We start from the raw sequence: 20,581 nt of genomic DNA, 5'->3' as shown, positions 1-20,581 counted from the left end.
CCACATTCAGAAAGTGCACGTGCGACCATAACACCTGTACAGTATAAGAGATTTTTTCTTTTTTTTTCTTCCAGCAAATCCAGACAAGCATGGGAAGAATACGGTGAGTTTTTTTAAAACCCTGTTTTCAATAATAGGCCACATAGCCTTAAAATGGAAGCTGCCTATTCACTTCTGCACATGTGGAGGTATGAGTTACAATGCCAAAAAAGATTGATTCTCACAATATGTATTATAATTATTAGAATATGTATTATAACGATAAGAGAATATAGATACAAATACACATAAATCCATTTCTCCAAACTTATTTTGTTTTATCTTTACATTCCCATCAATCATCACAAACTCTTAGATCGGCGGATCCGACTGCTAGGCTGGGAGCCATTAAACCAAAATAGGTAATTCCACTTCAACCAGTTACAAGCTGCTTATGCATCAGTATTAACAATTTAGTAGTATAGTCGGTTTTCTATTTTAGTACTTTTACCGTTGATACTTAAAGTGCATTTTGCTGTCGATACAGGACTTTGACTTAATAAAATAATGTAATGGAGTCTTTTTCAGTGTGGTTTTGCTACTTTCACCTAACTGTGAACTCTTGTCAAATCATTCTGAACTCTAAAGCACTTTGTGTGGTAATAATCTATCTGGGCATCAGAACAAAAATATGTTCTGCAGGCCTGAACAACACCGTGAACATCTCAAGGTCCTAAATTATCCTCAGGTCTCAACTTATCAGTGCTGGAAAACTTTCAGAAATGGCAAACCATAAGGCAGCAGCAGTATTCCAGTGCTGATTGTTACGACATGCACACACATACACCCATCTATCCATAACCCTGTCAACAAATCCCACCAAAACCAAGAATGTAATAATTCTGCTAATAAGCATTCGCTGATATTTCCCTTGTTTTCCAAAAACTATTAAAAAAAACATAAACAGTTTCAAACTCTGAGAGAAGTTGGACATTGACCTCAGATGCAAAATGTCATTTACATTATCGATGGGTGCAAGTGAGACTCTACAAAGGCAGATAGTTGGGTGGGTGTTTGAGTATATATGAATAATGAATAATAATTGTTATCTACAGAACTGTAATATCACAGAAAGATCTATTTGCATATGTGTACTTGTTTCTTCAGTACATGATGTAGAAAACACACTTTTTACTCCAACCCCCTTTATTTCTTAAACGTTATGATCTTTATTTATTTAGATTTCTTTTATATCTTTACTCACACTAACTATGTGTATATACACACGCGCACACACACACACACACACACACACACACACACACACACACACACACACACACACACACACACACACACACACACACACACACACACACACACACACACACACACACACACACACACACACACACACACACACACACACACACACACACACACACACACACACACACACACACACACACACACACACACACACACACACACACACACACGTGTACCTGAGGTCCCTAGAACCGTGCATGAATGAGCGGAGTCCTTGAGCATCAGACGTCTCCCACCACTTCCTTGTTGTTGTGCCGCTGGGAGTCACACCATCGACAGCTGCTCCTGGCCGGGATCACAAAGAGCCTTTATAAACACATGAAAGGCTGTGGAGGATGTAAGAAGCAGAAGTTCCACAAGCATACAACATAAAAGACATGTCCCGAAAGGTATTTCAACACACAAAAGACGTTTTTTTTAAAGAAATGTAGCAGGATTTAAAATAGCACGATAGAGAAGCTACATTAACAGAAATTCCCTTGTGGGAAACATAACGACAGAGATATAGTTCCCAATGCTTGACTGCACATAGATAGAACACATCCTGTCACATTTTAATGCAATCCGATTGTCAACTCGTCTTACAACACCTTCGGCCCAACTCTGGAGTGTAATAGTTCATGTTTGATTTGTTTTCAAAGTATCCAGTAAAATCCCCGAAGAGAATTTGCAGTCTTCCACCTCAATTAGAAATGTACTTAGATCACTGCATAGCTGTGTACCTAGAACCCGAAACCGGAATAAACAGCTATCATCGGCCATTACAATTGTAAGTTATTACAAAATGATGGGGACAATATTTATGTTTTTTTATAGAAACGTTCTAATGCATATACTGCTCGTCTTAACCCAATACATGTTCCACAAATATCAGATTTTCTTGGTGTCTTCCTACCCGTATGGCAACAAATACGTGGGCGCTGGTGATGATCAATGTTTTGATTTATACGTGATCAGTACATCCCGATCTTCCAAAAATAGGATGAAATGTTCATGCAGTAGATGACTTATTCTGTTTCCACATATATCTCCTCTATCGGTATTTCTGTAACAATATAATGTATTACTTGACGCGTTAGTTGATTTAAGAAATGTGTCTGTGTTTACAGAGAACAGGTCCAGACTAGCCAGTGGTCAACTTACAGTTAATGGAGATACTAATGACGACATTGTTGTCATATGAGTCACAAAGATGACACAGCTGAGCCGAGGCCAACACAACGTCCTTTTAAAAGCGACGCTGCCCTTTATCAGAGCCTTCATCCGTTTATTCAGCGTAGGTGCCGGCCGTAGTAAGGTTTAATCCTAATCCACTTGCATCTTAGTTTGTTTAGGTGATCACGGGGCTTGTCCAAGACACTTTGGGCAGTGTGTGTTAGTGATGGATGAGAGTGTGTAGCTGAACAGAGGGGAGCAGCCACTGGGACCTGTGATGCTGTGTCTGAGAAATAGAAATGTCTAAGCAATAACACATTTTTTTTTTTTTTTTTACTCCGAATTGTTACAGGGTGGCTGGACAGTTTGGAGAAAGAAAAATACAAGGTTTCCTTAAAGGCACAAAGGAAGTGAGGAGAAGTGATGAAATAAGGGGAACGAGGCCAGGTAAGATTCTTTTGGGCAAATCCAGTTCTCTATTTTTATTTATGCTGTTGATATAGTAACAAAAATGTATATTTAGAAATATGTAAAATAGAAATATATTATTGCAAAACACAAGGTCAGATATCTCAGACTCACTCATGAACGTATCCATGTCTTGACAGTGAAAGCAGCAAAGGGTCATGGGATGTGGCATGGGGAAATCTGAACTACAGCTGAAGAAATGTGACAGAGGTGTGGCCTTAATCGAAATAATTATTGTTCATAATCAAAAGTCTTTCAACGGAATGTTTTTGTTGTTGTTGTTGCAATCATTTAATGTCGGTGTCATTGCATTTCTTTAAAACTTTCCAGTGACCATTTCAGTTCCGGGTAAATATCAGTTTTATTCTTTATACTATTTCACGGTATCCGTCTAAACTAACAGCGTTTGTAAACTTTCTCAAAATGTCTGTGCGCTCTGTGAAGCCGCCACCGGTAAGTCATCCATTCTGGATCTGACACCGTGAATGAATGTATCGGTAGTGAAAGAGAAAGGTTACCTCATCAAGGGCCTCCTTGTCCACTCCTCATCTTTAGCGATCAGAGCGGCTCTGTTGATCCAGCGATGGTACCGTCAGTATGTGGCCCGTCTGGAGATGAGACGCAGGTGCACGTGGAATATCTTCCAGTCTATTGAATACGCAGGAGAGCAGGACCAGATCAAGGTGAGCTCGTGCAGTTTTGAACACAGTGTCACAACTATTGGGAATGTCAAGTCGGTCATTGAGAAATATCCCAACGACTATTGGAGGTATTGGCATGATGTTTTCGAACAGATATTCACGGTCCCCAGAGGATGAAGCCTCCTGACTCTGGTGATCCCCTGACTTGTCCTGTAGCGCCAACACAAGGCTGATATTTTTGGTACAGAGTGAAATATCTCGACAGCTACCGGACGGCTTGCCATGGCATTTGGTTCAGATATTCATGGTCTCCATGGTATAAATGATCTATATATACACAATAGGTTGATATTTTTGGATTTCATTGAAATGTCTCAATCACTACGACATGGATGCTGGGATGTTTTTGAAAGGGGACATTCATGGTACCCAGAGGATGAATCGTTAAACACTTGTTTCCTTTTAACTTCTCATCAAGCACCATCATTGGATAAAAAATTGTTTGGTTTATGACCAAAAAACTAATCACATTCTCATAAATGCTTATGATAAAATGTTGGCCTCCCAAAACTTAAAAAAAAAAGTGAGCATGATAAAAAAAAAATGATATGCCCATTAATGACAATTATTGAAAATTCTATTCATCCTTCCTGCAGCTTTACAATTTCTTTGGCTTCTTGATGGACCACTTCACCCCAGCCAGCAGTGAAAGTAAGACTGACTCTCAACTCCTGTTTAATGCACTGGCCAGTGGGTTTTATTAGATTACTGAGCTCAACTACGCTCTACTTTCCCTTTCCACACGGATCCACTTCCATCACTTTCCCTTTCTTCCTTTAACGTAGGAAACCTAATATCTCACATCTTTCGAAAGAATGAAATATGTCGTGACACAGAGTGGGAGAGATATTTTTGCTACAAGAGCATTGAAGTAAGCGATAGCTACATCGGCCCCCATCTGACCTTCCCCATGACCTTCTGCGGGGTGTCGAAGTTGGTGGAGGCCTTCAAGCACAAACAAGTAAGTACACATGCACATAAAGTACACTCAAGGTAGACACTCAAATGGCTGCCATCTTCCTCAGCGGTCAGTTTAATAATAGTTGTCTTTTTCCCAGTAGCAGCTTCACGCTCGGTACGTTCTGCAGCTTCTTGGAGAAACTTGGAGACTTCTAAGAATTCTTCCAAACATCAGTCACATCGCTGCCTGCCACAACAAGCAGATTACCATATGCGGTATGCAACAGCAGGCCTATCCCTGGACACATTATTGCTCAGATTTATTTATTATTTATTATTGATTGCTCTTGAAACATTCAGGGTGCACTCGCAGACAATATTAATACATTTTGTATCCCTTACCAGGAGATTTACACGGGCAGCTTGAGGACCTGCTGTTAATATTCTATAAGGTATTCACAACATGAAAATCATATCGTCAGGTATATTCTTTTTTTAATAAACAACTTCCTCTGTCCAGAATGGTTTGCCGTCCTCCGAGAAGCCGTATGTCTTCAATGGAGACTTTGTGGATCGGGGTAAAAACTCCTTAGAAATCCTGCTCATTTTGTTTGGGTTCCTGCTGGTCTATCCCAATGATGTGCATCTGAACAGAGGGAACCACGAGGACCACATTGTTAACCTGAGGTCTGTGCACTGACTCCCTCTTCTTAAACTCAATTTAGTGGCTCGTGCTACCCGCTTACTTAGTATTGATGTTTTTGTAGTGCATCACAATATGCTCATATATGGCTTTATGCAATTTGTATTCTGATTATTTTCAACCTACGGCTGTGTACACTAATCTAGTTGCTCCTTTTGTGTTTTTTTCCAGATATGGTTTCACTAAAGAAGTTTGGGGAAAATATAGGGTGGGTTCTCTTGTGTATTTTTGCTTTAATCTAATTATTATAGTGCTCTCAGACCAATTTAAACTTAAAGTATTCCAGTCCTATCCCACAATATATAAAATACTCCATTACGAGTTCTGCTTTCAAAATATGACTACAAAAAAGTAGTACTATCACCAAAGTGTACTAAAGGTATTACAAATAATGCAAACTGATCCTATGTTTGTTGTACTGTAACATATTATTGACATTTTATTGTTTAAGCTGAGGCGCTACTTAATGGTTTTATCTTGTTAAACATTTTGCAACGCATCATATTTGAAAAGCTCGCTGTCAAATACATGTAATGGATTACAAAAAACTACCATATTTTCCTCTGAAATGCAGTGAGTTATAAAGAGGCACGACATGGAAATAGTTAAAACCACGTGCACTTCTATTTTCACCTCGTTTGTCTGCAGCACTTTGATACACCAAGTCTGACTCCGAGCTAAGGGGTAGTGGTGCTAAGTATGTGTTCAGCAGAATAAGAATCGGGCTATCGGACAAGAATGTTCAAAAATCACAAATGTGAACATCATGGTGGTTCTAGAAACGTCAGTAGGATTCATCCTCTGGGGAACATGAATGTCTCTACGACTATTCCATGGCAGTCCATCCAATAGTTGTTGAGATAGTCTGGAGCAAAGTTGTAGATCAAAGGGATAAGAACGGCGTGTACGTCACCATAAACTTGACTTGGTCTGCAGGTGCATGGCAAGACGATCCTAAAGCTCCTCCAGAAGATTTTCAGCTGGCTGCCTCTCGCCACAGTGATTGAAAATAAGGTGCTGATTATGCACGGCGGGATCTCTGACACCACAGACCTCAACGTGATAGCCAGAGTGGACAGACACAAAGTAAGAGAGGCCTTCTGTGTCAATAATAATCGGTGTTATTGGGAGAAATATCATCATGATCATCCTATTAAGTGTATTTTATCTTTGTATTTATGAATTATGTGCAGTATGTGTCGGCTCTCAGGCCTCCGAAGGCGCCCCATCATGCGGCCAATGGCAGTAAGACTTGGACAATGACCGACAGGAACGGGGAGGCCGGTGGACCGGTGGAAGGCCGGCGTCGGGTGTGCTCCCTGACTTACCGCGGCTCGGCGACGGCCCACAGGCACGAGCTCCCACGCCGTTCGCTCAACAACGCGCCCTTGACCAGTCCACTCAACTGGTCGGTGGAAGAGGAACTGAAAAGGAGGCGCAGGCTGGCTGGATTCGACCAGCCCTACGGAGAACTGAAGAAGTCTGACTCGGACCCGGAGTCTGGGGAAATAACAGATATGGATGAGTGGAAACAAGTGAGTAGGCAGAAAGGATGTGGAACATTGAGTATGTGCAAGCAGAAATGCCCCATAAAGCACGCATGTGCATGGTTCCTGACTTTGCTTAACTATTTCACAATGATTGATTTGGCCTCCCAGATAGTAGATTTGTTATGGAGTGACCCGATGCCCCAAAATGGCTGCATTCCCAATGAGGTGCGAGGCGGAGGCTGCTACTGGGGGCCAGATGTCACTGAGGAAGTGCTGGGAAGACACAACCTCCAGCTCCTCATTCGCTCCCATGAGTGCAAACAGGACGGCTACGAGTTCTGCCACAACCGCAGGGTGAGCACAAAGTTGTACACGACGTAGAGTTTAAGGTGGAATACTGACTGAGGAAACTTTTAGCTTATAACAGGAGATGAAAAACAGGGGGAAGAAAGCAAAAAATTTGCTGAATGTCTCAATAGAAGTTGCTGTTTCATTTAACCTTTTAATCAGACAGCAATTAGTACTGAATGAGTCTTGGCAAACGTACCGTCTTCGGTTGCGTTCAGGTGCTGACTATATTCTCAGCGTCTAACTACTACGAGGTGGGCAGCAACAGAGGAGCTTACATCAGAATGGGGCCCGATCTGGTTCCCCACTTCATTCAGTACCAGGCCAGCAAGACATGCAGAGAGCTCACCCTGAGACAAAGGTACGAATACGATCGGTATATTTTCCAGTGATTCAAAGATTTTTTTTAGAGCAAAAAAAAGTTTTAAAAATAAATAAATAAATAAAAATCAATGTTCTCCACCTGTTCTTCGCCAGTGTCGGGTGGACAGAGAGATCGGCCCTGCGAGCTTTAAGGGAACAACTGTTTGTCCATAAGTCCGATCTCATCAGTGCCTTCCAGGAGTTTGATCCGAACAACAAAGGTACTGAGCAGCCGTGAAGAATTGTACAACACTCAGATACACACAAGAAAAATGCGTATTGTGTATCAGAATGTATATTTCTGTCTCAGGGATGATCTCTCTAAGGCACTGGGCCAGCGCCACAGAGAGAGTACTGAATCTGGGTCTGCCCTGGAGGGTGTTGCGCCCTCAGCTCATCAGCAGCACCCAGGATGGCATGGTGGACTACCAGCTGTGGATAAGGGAGTTCTCCATCACTGAGCCCAAACTGGAGGTCAGTCTTGTAAAACTAGTGTCTAATGTACATTTTCTCACCCCTCTGACACACACACACACACACACACACACACACACAGAGAGTCGCACAATCTTGATTGATGGTCTCTTTCAGATCTCAGATAACAGCATCCTGGAGACGATGTACAAAAACCACTCCAACCTGGAAACCATCTTCCGAATCATAGACACAGATAACTCAGGTCAGTAGGAAGCTTTTCACTTGGATTCAAGTCACTAGATAAATGTCTCTCTCTCCTGCTTAGTTATGCTGGTGAAGGAAATATCTCGTCAACTATAACATTCGTGTTTTCCCCAGAGGATGAAATCCTACCGACTTTGGTCATCCCTTGACTTTCCATTTAATGCCACCAGAGGGCCAAAGTTCATTCAGTGATTTATTTCCACATCTACTGAATGGATTGACATATCAAACTAAGATGGTGAACATGTGAGCATATTGATGAAAGCTCAACTCACCACAGTCTCAGAGAGCCTCCAGCATGGCTGCAGACTTGAGTCACATTTCTCAAAACTCACCCAAACATATTCTTCATTAAAACATGGTTGACCTGAAAGTGACGGCACGCAGACAAATACAGATTTTTTTCTCCTATGTTACATACTTGGGAAGTGTACAACACCCTCTACACCCGGCTTCTTTTCTAGGTTTGATCTCTTTCGAGGAGTTTCGTCAGACGTGGAAACTCCTGAGCTCTCATCTTAAGACAGAGATCAGCGACAAGGCCATCGCAGACCTGGCTGAGAGCATCGACTTCAACAAAGACGGGAGCATCGATATCAATGAATTCATGGAGGCGTTCCGGCTGGTGGACATCTCTGCACATACCTGAGAGCCTGGGCTGGGAGCTGTACCTGCTGCTTAGAGAACCCCCAGAGCAGGTTGGGCTTGACTTGTTCCCCTAAATACGTGTCCGCGGAAAAGGAAAAGTTTCGTAGTATCTCATCCATTTGAACTGTGCAGATCAAGCTAGATCTTTTCTACCTCTTACATTATCCATTGTTACACCTTTTTTATTCAAGTCTATTTAATATGTATGGTGAGGATTTTTATATGTGTAACTTGATCAACCTGCTTAGTTATGGATAACAAACAACATTGGAAGTGCTCTTTGCCTTTTCATGCTCAGTGCAAGAAGTCAAAGGGATCCCTCGGAATCTACACATTAAAGTCTATTTACAGATCTTGGGGAGAAGTATGACATCAATGAAATAAGTTGTATAAATACTCCAGAGGGAAAAACTCTTTTCTTTCCGTCTACCACGAGTCCAACAATGTAATAGAAGAGTGAAAAGTGTGTTGTACTGAGACAAAGAAACCTCTAATGAGTTAGTACTAAATACGACACAAAGACAGGACTGTGGACCTGGATATACTGACAAACTCATGCATAGAAATCATGGAGCCTTGTTGAATTTGAGCAATGAGGATGCAGCACTATCTGAAGAGCAACATATTAGTGATAGAGGTGCATTCAACAGTCTGTAAAAGCCCAAACTCCGGCATCAAAATGTATGTCGGGGTTTAAAAACATTAGCGATCAAAAGTTGAATCAAAAGAAAAAGCTTCTAAATCTGAAAAAAACGCTTATTCGCAGCATTGAATGATTTCTGCTCATCGAGGGCTCTTAGTACTGTAGAATAAGTAAAGAGGTATTATAAAAAAGGTATTCAACCATTGCTGTATATATATATTTTTATTTTGTAGTCAAATATTTGCTTCTTTAAAGTACAACAATCATGCATCATTTGTATCTGCCGAGGTAACAAAACTAGTGACTCCAGTCAGTCACTACCTCCAGTGTCCTTTTCTTCTACCCGTGCCGTGTAATTCAGACCTTTGTGATATCGGTGACTCTACTGCACGAGGGGATATAATCTTTTTCAAAGCTGCTTAATCAGTTCAACTGCCAATCAGTCCGAATCCGGGAGATGAATCCTATCAACTCAAGCCCTACTTTGATGAGATGCTGGAAAAGGCTTGTCTGAAGTAAACACTGGTGACGTGAGATATACTCAAGTAACAAAACAAATGTAGATGTGCATAACCTCTTGGTATCAAAAAAAGGATGCAGATAGCCGGGAAAGAAAGCTGCATTGTTCAGACACAAGGCTACTATGTTTGCAAGGAAAGTAAAAGTAGTCAACTTGTTTTCAATTTAAATGAAATTTATTAACATTCTGACAACAGCATTAAAAAAAAAAAGAAATACAAAGATGTATTTACAATGTATTCAAAACACAACACACACACTCATTCCTACAATTTGTTTACATGCCAGGCACAATCATAGTCTCATTCCCATAATCTGCTTCGACAAAAGGGTGAAGCCAGCTATTATTAGATGATGTTGAGTCTTTCCATTAAGCTCTTTATATCCGTGCGAAAAGCACAGATTAAGCGATCATTATTTTGTTGGTAGTGGGGCAAAGTCCTGTTAAAATGGTGACCAAGAGACTCCAAATGCAGATGCCCTCCTTTGGTCAAAGCTAAAAAGGCGAAGATTGCTTCAAGATGAATCCAATAGCATGACAACAAGGACAAGTCGACTCTTCTAGGTGACGGGCAGACCACTTTTCAGAGGTTTGATATTGTGAGTCAGAGCACAATATGCGTGTGTGTGTGTGTGTTGTGACTCAGCTCAAGATGCCTCCTCTCATGTGTCCACTGTCACTGTCACTCAGCCCGTGCTCTACAAGTTTGATGTCTTCCAAGTCATCTTTGATGACGCTGATCAAATGACTTAAACCGTCCTGCTGCTGTTTCAAGTGCTGAAAGCGACAAATTAGGAAAGATTCAGTTATTGCACAAAATCTTGACAAATATATTCAAAGACTTCTGGAGCATTCCCACACTCATTCCCCCTCATCAGTAAATCCAACAGAATGTAGGATAGACGTTCATATTAATAGTTAATGTTTTAAGGAGGCTACAATTATCAGAACAATACGAACATTCATAGTCTCCCTCATGTGGCTCAAAGGTGCGCTGCAGATATTAAAAGACAACGGAAGAAATTCAATAGGAGAAATTCAGTAAAAGTTATTTGGCGACCCTTATAAAATGTTCTGGTTCAGAGAACTGTGCATTCAGAGGTCTGGCACAAGAATTACCGGGCACAGATGTTAGAATAGGATCCATTGTGTGAATGTTGGGACTCACGTGTTTGATTTCCCTGAGGAGGTCTGCATCAACACTGTAGCGCTCTTCTGATCTTACGGCTCCAAAGTGATTCTGCATCCGGATTTGGGACATTAATTCATTCAAACGACCCTGGAAGAAAAGACAACAATATACTGTAAAATAAAGACGCTCAACTGGTGGTTTGATCTCTACTTTAACTGCAGCCAAAGACACAAAACAGTGTGTATTCTCAAATACACTCAAAACACAACGAAGCTGTGAAGTTTGACCTCTAGTAGCACTCTGGAGCCATTGTTTAATGAGTGATGCAATGCACATTGCTGCCAACGAGTATCACATCAACCCACTGAGCTAAGTGGTGGTAATGCTCCTTAATGGGAGTTTGCATGCAGACATGTCAACAATGCAGGTTTCGAACGTTCAATAAGAGCAAACAAGGTACTTTGGGGAGTAAGGCTTCACATAAACATAACATTTTGTTTGTTACCAAGAAACCTCCACAGGACACCTTTCACCTAATAAGGAGTGACAGGTGGCGTGTGCTAGGTTGGGTCAAAGAGACTCTGGGTTTTTAGGAGAATGAACTTCAATCAGTTTATGAACTTAGACTTATATGTTATTCAATCTATATTAAACTATTTTAAAAGGATTTTTGAATCTATGCTAATTTCAAATATATATATTTTTACATCTCACATACCACCTGGAGTGCCTTCACATTCCCTCATTTGAGAACCACTGTGCTAATAGACACCTGCCATTTCACAGCATAGAAAAACACCCGCAAAGTGTGTTTTCTAATTGAGCACGGCCAAACGCCAAGTACGACAGACTACATGAGATATGGATTCTCTTACACTGTCAAAAACCTCAAGTGTGTTTTGTGCAGCAAAGTTCTGGCACGAGAAAGCATGAAGCCGTCAAAACTGAAGCGGCATTGGAAACGAAACACTCTTCTCTCAAAGATAGACCCGTTGAGTACTTTCAAAGACGACTTCAGGACATCACAAACGTGTCTTACTTCTTCGTGCTCCAAACCGGAACAGGCACTCTTACCAGGTAGCACATCGAATTGCTAAGTTAAAAGAAGCCCAACACCATAGCAGAGGACCCTCTTGCCTGCAGCCAGCGGATAAACTGAAAACTATAACTCGTGTCAAATGACATAAGTTGGGAATTGTCGTGAGGAGAATACTTGAAAAAGTTCCCAATGCAACTTGGAACCATTATTTTGCTTCGAGGGGCCCTGGCAACATAGGATACGGTCCCAGAGCTTCATGGAACATTAAAAGATGTCATCTAAGTGATAAACTACAAAGTGCAAAGAACACCCGATGTTTTCAAAAACTGTGCCAAGATCTTGGTAGTGAGCATGTACAGGTGGTGTTTTATCACGCCGAGGTACGCTGGCTTTTGAGGGGGGAAACGTGCTCTCCTGTTTTTATGAACTCGTGGCCTTTCTTGCCCCGAACAAGTCGCCTCTCGCAGACCTGTTTAGCGGCAGCGTGTCGCTTACCTCGCTGGTGGGTTTGCACAATTAAAAAACACATTAAATGTGTCTATGTAGGGGAGAGAGAACAACATTTTTTAACATGTCAAAAACTGCTTTTAAAAAAAAAAAGGAAAAAGAAAGCTCTTCATGTGGGCTTGACTCGACATGTAGATGCCCGTCATGAGGGACAGCAACTGGACACGGCAGGAAAGAATGTAATGGAGAAAACAATCACGAATGACTGCGGAGGTAAGCCTCTCCCCATTCAGGGATCCTCGCCTCGCCACTCGAGCAGAACTAAATCTTCATACCAGTATCTCTGAGTGTGGCTTCACAGCTCTGGTTCAGCTGAAGACAAAGCACAGAAATAGACTGGACACGGAGCATGACCTCACTACACTACTATGACCTCAAAATTGCTTCGTCTACTATAACTCCAGACTTTGAGACTCCGGTCGGTTGCAAAAAACATCCCCAGTTCTCCCATTATTAATTCCTCCAGACCCAGGTCTATGTGAGTGTTAAACCACAAGTTGACGTGAGTGCTGCTTAATTTTCTTCAAGGCACAATGTTTCAGTATTTACCTTTTAAAAAAAAAAAAAAAAAGGTAGTAATCCAAAGAAAGGTTTATTTTGTATAGATGAATCTTTTTTTAAATTGCCGCTACCCAAGACACACAGTTGGTTGTCAGATTCAGTAAGTGAGTATTCTCAGCTAGAATTACATAATTTGAGTCTTTGAAACCGCTTCTCTTTTATTTCATGTTTGTGCATGAAAGTACTGTTGAAATGCAGCTAATTGAGTGTAAAAGGGAATATTTCCCTCTCTAGCTTTGCCACCAGCTGGTCGTTTGGGTTTAAATAAATTTGAGAAGTTTAAAATGTTCCTCGATTTGGGTCGCAGCTTATCATTGAGGGGTGATTGTTAAGAACTGGTCTTCATTTAATAAAAAAAAAAAAAAAAAAAAAAAAAAAAAAGGTGTTACATGCCCATTTTCTTACAATAATCATTTCTGTACTATAAAAAGAAGCACTGTCAGATTGTATTTGAAACTGTAGACACTTGCCTTGAACTGTGTGGGGGCATTCAGTTCAGAGTGAATGGTTTCCAGCTGCACCCTGAGGTGCTCCTCATCCACTTGGATAGCATACCCACTTTTCCTCTGAATCTCTTGTTTGATTAGCACCTGCCAGGAAAATAGAGACGTAGGAGGAGATAAATGTGAGAAATACTGGGGTAGAAACGATAAAGCCGGGAAAGACACAAGACAGGGCATTCATTCAAACTCTAAGCAACGCAGAGATGAACACAATATCACTGAACAAAAACACAACGGCGAGGCAGCTACCTGCAGCACCCTGTGAGAGAGATCCATCAGCTTCCTCTTGTACTGGGCTATCTTGGCCACTGTGGTCGCCTGGTTCTTCTGGAGGTCACTGATGTCACTGGATATAATCTGCATGTCAACAAGTGTGCGTGGATGGGAGTGAAAAGAGGGGGGAGAGAAATTGTTATATCAAGCATTTTTTTTATTTATTAAACAATCCTTGCCCTGTTGAACTACCTTAACAAGTCTGGGCTTCTTGATATTTTTTCTCAACAACATAATAAGATGGAACAATTAATGCATCATTTCAGACATTTGCATTTTATGGTGAGGGCGACTGTGGGTCAGTGGTTAGCAGGTCTGTCTTTCAATCAGGGGGTTGGTGGTTCAATCTCCGCCCTAGTCGATGTGTCCTTGAGCAAGACACTTAACCCTGAATTGTTCCCTGTAGCTGTGTCTACAGTGTATGAATGTAACATGATTAAAGTCGCTTTGGATAAAAGCGTCAGCTAAATGACATGTAATGTAATGGTAATATTAACAAACTGCTTAAAAGACGGGTGTTAATATCTTCAAATAAAAACCAGAGAGCTTATATAGACTCCCTTTATGCATTGCAAGCTATACATATAATCAATATACAAACCAAATAGATTTTTAAAACATCCCTAAATCCTGACACCGACCCTTGCAGCTGTATTTGTAATAGTAATTTCAGCTTTAAAACAACCGTTTGGCAGCTGGCTTGAATAGGACATCTGTGTACTCCGTCCTTGACGCCACAAAATCTGTTTCAAAAGTCCTTTGTTGATGAGCAGAAGGCACGGTGCCCACGTCTTTTAGAGATGTAAGATTGGCGGGAACAGACTGTTTTCACTTACATCCACTCTGGTCTGGTGCTGTTTGGTCATCTGCTCCTGGATTTGCAGCCTGCGTAAAAGCTCCTTAAAACCCACCATGGGCACAGGTATTAATCTGGAGAAAAACATGAAGTCAAACACTTTTAAACGCCGTACCACATTAGGTTAAAATGTAGTTTGTTGTTGTACGCAACAAAAAGCCAGTAAAATGGGCATTGATCAGGAATCCAGCAGAGCCATCTTTAGGCGTCATTTGAAAAAAAATAAAAAAAAATAAAAAGGCCATTACACTAAACTTAAACACTACATATATCATGTTCCACTTATGGAATATGGCTTGAGGGTAATAGATAGAGTCTACACTCTGGTTGAAAATATATAATTTGTACAGCAAGTGAAATTATAAAAAAAATTGGGGAAAATCTAAATGCAGCGACTGGAGAATCTCAAGGATCTACAAGTCTCTTTACCTGCTCTCGCCTCCCCCCACATTATTCATATTAACCCTTTATGGGAAGTCCGATGTCGTGAACCAACTTACTTCTCTGGTTCAGGGTTGTCCACCTTAGCCTGCTCCCAAATGATGGGGTCCACTCCTGAGTGAGAAGAGACAACACTCAGAAGTAAATCACACACCAAAAACCAACAGTTGAATTCAGCGAGAGGACGACACAAAACATGCACGCGCTCATTTACCTGCAGGTGCATTTTGCAGCAGCTGTTTGAGCTGCGCTGGAGACAGCTCCGTGCGTGCGACAGACATGAGCACTCCAATCTGCGTGAGCTGCGCCTTGACGGTGGGCTGCTCCAGATAACTGAATAGTGTGGTGGCGGGGATCCGCTTGGAGGTGCCATTAGGAGAACGCTCCACCACGTAAACGATCACCTCTGTCCTGAGAGACAGAAGACCGGGACAAGTCCCCACATTTGTTTATAATCAATTTAATACCTAGTCGAAATGTAATACAGACTCAATTTCTGCACGCTAAAAACCTCTTGTGAAAGTAATGAGGGAACCATGGGCGTTGCAGTACCGACTGACTTACTGGTCATTGGGCAGGGCTTTGACAACGTCCACATTGACAGTGAGAGTCTGGTTGCTTCCCAGCACCTTGTGGAGGGACTCCACCAGTTGCTGCTGCAGAGCTCGCACATCAGCTTCTTTTCGATTAAAAAGCAAGACCACAAAACCATCCTCATCCTTACTCACTGGGACGCAACTGTAGCCCACCGCCTAGGAAACAAACAAAAAGAACACAAAAGGACTACCATTTGATATTCAAATTTTTTAAAAAGGCACATCAACACTCAAATTAACTATCAAGCATTACCTTGAACCTGCAGAATGGGTTCTCCTGGGTGAAGTCAACGGGTTGGTTGTTGTTGCTGTAGTAGCCCTTCCCAGTGCCCCAGTAAGCCTGCAACTGGTTCCATTTGGCTAAAATGGAGTCACGCTCATCTCCTAACAAGGTGGGAGCTGACAGAGCAGTGACCTGCTGGTAAAGCTGGGTGGGCTGAGCCTGACCCTGTAGCTGGGCCTGCGGGCCGAACAAGCTTCCTAGTAAGTGTAACGAGAGGTAAAAGGACACGTCAGATTGTCTCTCTTTATGTCCATGTTTCTAGAGGGTAAACTAGTGTCCTAGACTTATTTTATAATATGAGGAAAATCCCAACTTTATAGATTCTAATTGCACAGTCGTATAGTTCTGCTTCAGCTGCACACTGTTGGACTGATGATGTTAAAAGCTGGAATCTGCAATTTTCTGCTAGTTGTCTCCCTCTGCAGTGATCAGAAGTGTACAGCACAGTCAATAGAGTAGTTGTGGAGAGCCTGCTGAGCAAGAAAACCCTGCAAACAACTTATTGATACTGCTATGATACTTGATTTTGATATTAGTAAATACAAACATGCCGTTTCTATTGAAGAATTTACTGGCACTCAACATCTAGAACAGGCCGACTAAAATTCAGGATTTAATTAAGCAATTAGTAATTTAACAAAACAAATGTTCTGCAATGGCTGCTTTGTTTGGGTCATAGTTCTCTAAACTTAACATGCAAATACTAAAACTGTTATTTGGAAATATGGGGTCTCACCTGGCTGCTGCTGAGTTGGCTGGATATTAAAGCCTCCAAACCCACCGAGGCCAGTTGTTCCTAACCCAGTACCAAATCCTGTTGCCCCAGCAGCGGTCCCAGCTCCAAGCCCAGAGGAGAACCCAAAACCTTTGTTCTGTGTGTTACCAAACAGGCCTCCTAAAACAGAGGATTGTGCCAACATAGTGAGAAAATATGTACATTAAATAGTACTGAATGGCAGTGTAGAGATTTTGTTGGCATGCCAACACAAAGACTGTGCAGCACTGTGGAGAAAATGGAAACCAAACCATCAGTTACTCATCAACATTTTGAGTTTTTTACCATTTCTAATTTTCTTCGAAAGGTTTATATTAAATGATTAACCTCTACATTAGGCTTCTTGTAGGACTCAATCCAAGTTTATAGTTATTTTTTTCATGCAAGAAATAGCTGTGCATCTACACACAACAAAAATAATAATAATAATAATAATAATAATAATAATAATAATAATAAGGATGAAACGCACAACAGGATCCCGACCTGAGGTCACAGAACAGAAATTGTAAAGTACAGCTAATAAAACCTGCCTTTGATGACTGTTGCCTTAGTTGGGCAAATCTGCAAGATGTCCTCTTAAAAAAAAAAAAACACAAGACACAAGAATATGCATGTGTCCATGCATATTCTATTTCCTGCACATACACATTAATTACACAAAAAGCGAATCATTTTGTAAAGAGCAGCACTGCTGACCTGCAGCGTTGGCGGGTGCAGCAAAGCTAAATGTGGACCCTGGTGCAGCAGCAGTTGTTGCGGTCGTCCCAAAGCCACCAAACGTGCCTGAGAAATAAAGCAAATCATGGCAAATTAAACAAGGTGAACAAAATATTAATGCAAGAATGAAATACAGAATGAAATTGTTGACTAATTGCAGAAGATTAAAAAAAACATGATAACTCTTTTAAGCTAACAAACAGGGAAACTGAATTTGTATTCCATCTAGCATTGCACTTATATCCAACAGGTAAGATAAACATCTACAGGTTTCTACAGGAATCAATGAAATGAGTGCATACATCAACATGTTGTCTCCTCGTGCAAATGGAAACAACAACACATGACACTGAGGAAAAAGCAACACGTCAAGACAAAAAAATAATTAAAAAAATGACTGCACCACATAGTGAAAATGTGTGTTTACAGACACAGACTGTACTGATTAATCAATCACAAAGGTCATCTACCTGTGCTAGCCAGGCTATTACCAACATTGAAAACAGTGCCAGTGGTGGTTGCTGTACCAAAGCACCCCACATTAAAGCTGACTGCTGCCGGGTTGTCATTTAAACCAAACCCCCCAAAACTAAACCCACCAGCCGTGGTGCTTCCAGCTCCCAGCACCCCAAATCCTGCAGCCAGCGGAGGCAGGCGGCGAGAAAGAGAGAATGACATGGAGGAGTTAAATGACAAAAGCTCAGGCCTGCATGGGCTTATTACTTGAAAAAAGTGTCTTAAGAGACCAAATAAATAAAATACATTTCTTACCAGTGTTGGTGGCGCCAAAACTAAATCCTGTGGCTGGTGCGGCAGCAGTAGGGGGGGCTGCCCCAAAACCAGGGGCTGCGAGAGCTTCAACGATAAACGCAGACACAAAATAGGCAGTCAGATGAACTGGCAACTAGAATCGGATACCAAAAGAATACCCAAAAAGTGTCACAAATTATATACAAAACCATTTCTTTGCAAGTAAAAAAAGAAAAGCACTAATGCAAAATACAGAAAGCAGTTCCTCTTCTTACAGTTTACATGCATATTTTAATAAAGGTATGATAATACATTCATGGGGATCATTCTTATCATCTTTCTGATTTAAGGTGACTACCAGTAATAGCTAAGAATACAGAATTCAGGCAAGAACAGATCATTTTCAGTGTTTTCATTCGGCACTCGTGGTGCCCAAAGAGTTAACAGATTATACTCTAGTTTGCACAAAATATGTACAAATCTCCTATAGAAACACCCCACAATTTTAGAAAGCTGATTTAAACAATAATGGCTTACATCAATATGCAATGATCTTAACACTAAACAGGCTGGTTAAGCTTTACGGTGATGCCCAAATATCCAGACAACTGTATTCCTTTGCTACTTCACTGCTGTCACTTCATATATGATGGAGTAAAACGGTCATAATGATGCCCGTACATCACTGACTTGAGTCCTGTATTAATACTGTACCAGTGCTTCCTTCCCCATCAATTTGGGTGTCTTTTTAAAAAAAAATCTTAACCTGAGCATAAATTTAGCCCGAACCCAAACCGAGTCTTTATCCGAGGTGGGGATTAGCCGAAATAACCTCACGCATTAAATCTTTTTCTCATCTGTGGGATGAGTCACCCTCAAACTGAAGCTAACAAGAGTGGTTTGCAAGAAAAGGATAGGAAAGGAGAGGAAAGGAGAGGAAAGGAGAGGAAAGGAGCATCTCTGGACTTACTGCCGAATCCGGATGCGGCGGCGGTGGTGGTGGTGGCTGCAGGGCCAAAGCCAAACGCTGCCGTCGATGCGGTGGGTTTGGCACCAAATGAACCGAAAGAAAACCCGGACGTGCCTTCACGTGAACATAAGAGAGGGGCCGTGAGTGTTGGGTGTCCTGACGCAACGTTAACGTACAGCTACGGTGGATTTAACACGCTGCGAGCTCCTTTTTTTTTTTTTACCATAAAAAGGAGTTAACATGTGAGGAGTGACGTTAGCGTTATGTGCTAGCGTTAGCTACAAGATAACGTTAGACGTATAGTTGACTGGTAAAACGAATGTCGTTTCGCTGAAGCCATACTTTAACATTAAAGCAAGTTATCGTCACATGCCATTGTAGGTTTAGAAAGCATTTGGCCGTTAGCTTGGCCCCGGGGGGGACGTTAGCTAGACGATCCCAACGTCACGACTGCGAACTTAACGGGAGCTCGGAGGGCTTCAGTTGAACATTTCTCGCTAACGTACAGACGCAAAAGTAACATTGTTGTGACGATATAAAAGTGACATGCTTTTAGTCTCATTAAAATACTCAAAAACGGTCCTTACTTGCCGCTGGGTTACTCGTGGCGCCGCCAAAACTGAACGCCATGTTGATTGTTTTGAGACGACAACAGTTCTCCTCCTCCTCCTCCTCCTCGAGTCAGGTTTATTGGCGGTTGGCACAACAAATAAACCAATTGGCGCATTACCGCCACCAACTGGTATGGAGTGTGGTACAGGGCTCATATTCTCTCAATAATACCAGTAATTATAAGATACTGAAATAATACTAATACTAATGGCTTCTAATGCAGGGGTCATACAAAATACTGAAAAGAAAAATAAGTTAATCACGGATGTAAAAGCAGCTACTTCGGTGTGTCGTGTTAGGAGGAAAGTTAAACAGCACCATATTATATTATTAATACAATATTGTTAAAAGAGCCAATTTATGAGTATTAAAAGATAATATCTAATTATGTGCCCACTTTTCTGTGGCCCCACAACTAAGTGCTTTTTTGAAGACAAAAAAATCTAAGATGATGTCAAAGGCATTCGTCTTTACGCTGGAGTTTTAGACAGTGTTTTTGCTCTCTTTTTGAATTTGATCCTGTAATTCATACAATGCCAGTATGATTTCAACTTTACTCACAAACTAAGAATCGAGCCTAACCACAAAGCCCCAATGCTTTAATTGTATGGAAAGACACACTGAATGCCGATGGC

At 41.4% G+C, this 20,581-nt stretch overlaps 2 protein-coding genes across 3 annotated transcripts; one reads left to right on the top strand and one right to left on the bottom strand.

The window, feature by feature from the left end:
- Positions 1–3,416: 3,416 nt before the first annotated feature.
- On the top strand, positions 3,417–8,766 carry LOC117740704 (serine/threonine-protein phosphatase with EF-hands 2-like). The gene is made up of 15 exons (XM_034547237.1): positions 3,417–3,614; positions 4,229–4,283; positions 4,418–4,593; positions 4,694–4,808; positions 4,938–4,984; positions 5,053–5,219; positions 5,407–5,443; positions 6,172–6,321; positions 6,429–6,770; positions 6,894–7,079; positions 7,292–7,434; positions 7,551–7,657; positions 7,747–7,910; positions 8,028–8,115; positions 8,582–8,766. The coding sequence occupies exons 1-15, from the start codon at positions 3,417–3,419 to the stop codon at positions 8,764–8,766; spliced, it is 2,160 nt and encodes a 719-aa protein (XP_034403128.1).
- Positions 8,767–10,092: 1,326 nt separating this feature from the next.
- Positions 10,093–20,026, bottom strand: nup54 (nucleoporin 54). Of its 2 annotated transcripts, XM_034547094.1 has the most exons (15): positions 19,922–20,014; positions 19,335–19,448; positions 18,386–18,469; positions 18,214–18,249; positions 17,594–17,680; positions 16,856–17,014; positions 16,090–16,316; positions 15,805–15,992; positions 15,455–15,651; positions 15,300–15,354; positions 14,780–14,873; positions 13,920–14,027; positions 13,638–13,757; positions 11,097–11,207; positions 10,094–10,705 (listed from the first exon to the last, which is right to left on the bottom strand). In XM_034547094.1, the coding sequence occupies exons 1-15, from the start codon at positions 19,962–19,964 to the stop codon at positions 10,571–10,573; spliced, it is 1,758 nt and encodes a 585-aa protein (XP_034402985.1). In that variant the 5' UTR covers positions 19,965–20,014; the 3' UTR covers positions 10,094–10,570. The 2 variants fall into 2 exon arrangements, with proteins under 2 accessions (XP_034402986.1, XP_034402985.1); XM_034547095.1 differs by lacking the exon at positions 18,214–18,249 and having other exon boundaries at positions 10,093–10,705; positions 19,922–20,026.
- Positions 20,027–20,581: the final 555 nt, after the last annotated feature.

The sequence above is a fragment of the Cyclopterus lumpus genome, chromosome 12 (genome assembly GCF_009769545.1).
Source record: "Cyclopterus lumpus isolate fCycLum1 chromosome 12, fCycLum1.pri, whole genome shotgun sequence".
Classification (NCBI taxonomy): domain Eukaryota; kingdom Metazoa; phylum Chordata; class Actinopteri; order Perciformes; family Cyclopteridae; genus Cyclopterus; species Cyclopterus lumpus.
This window is presented reverse-complemented; position numbering and strand designations above follow the sequence as displayed.

Bases quoted from the DNA above. Each gene is read 5' to 3' on its own strand.
- nup54 (XM_034547094.1), bottom strand. From the start codon at position 19,964: ATGGCGTTCAGTTTTGGCGGCGCCACGAGTAACCCAGCGGCAA. The intron at 17,681-18,213 runs GTGGGTTTAGTT...TTTATTTCTCAG, and splicing joins AGCTGGAAGCACCACGGCTG to GCACGTTTGGTGGCTTTGGG. The intron at 13,758-13,919 runs GTAGCTGCCTCG...TTTTCCTGGCAG, and splicing joins TCTCTCACAGGGTGCTGCAG to GTGCTAATCAAACAAGAGAT.
- LOC117740704 (XM_034547237.1), top strand. From the start codon at position 3,417: ATGAATGTATCGGTAGTGAAAGAGAAAGGTTACCTCATCAAGGGCCTC. The intron at 4,594-4,693 runs GTAAGTACACAT...TTTTCCCAGTAG, and splicing joins AGGCCTTCAAGCACAAACAA to CAGCTTCACGCTCGGTACGT. The intron at 6,322-6,428 runs GTAAGAGAGGCC...AATTATGTGCAG, and splicing joins CCAGAGTGGACAGACACAAA to TATGTGTCGGCTCTCAGGCC.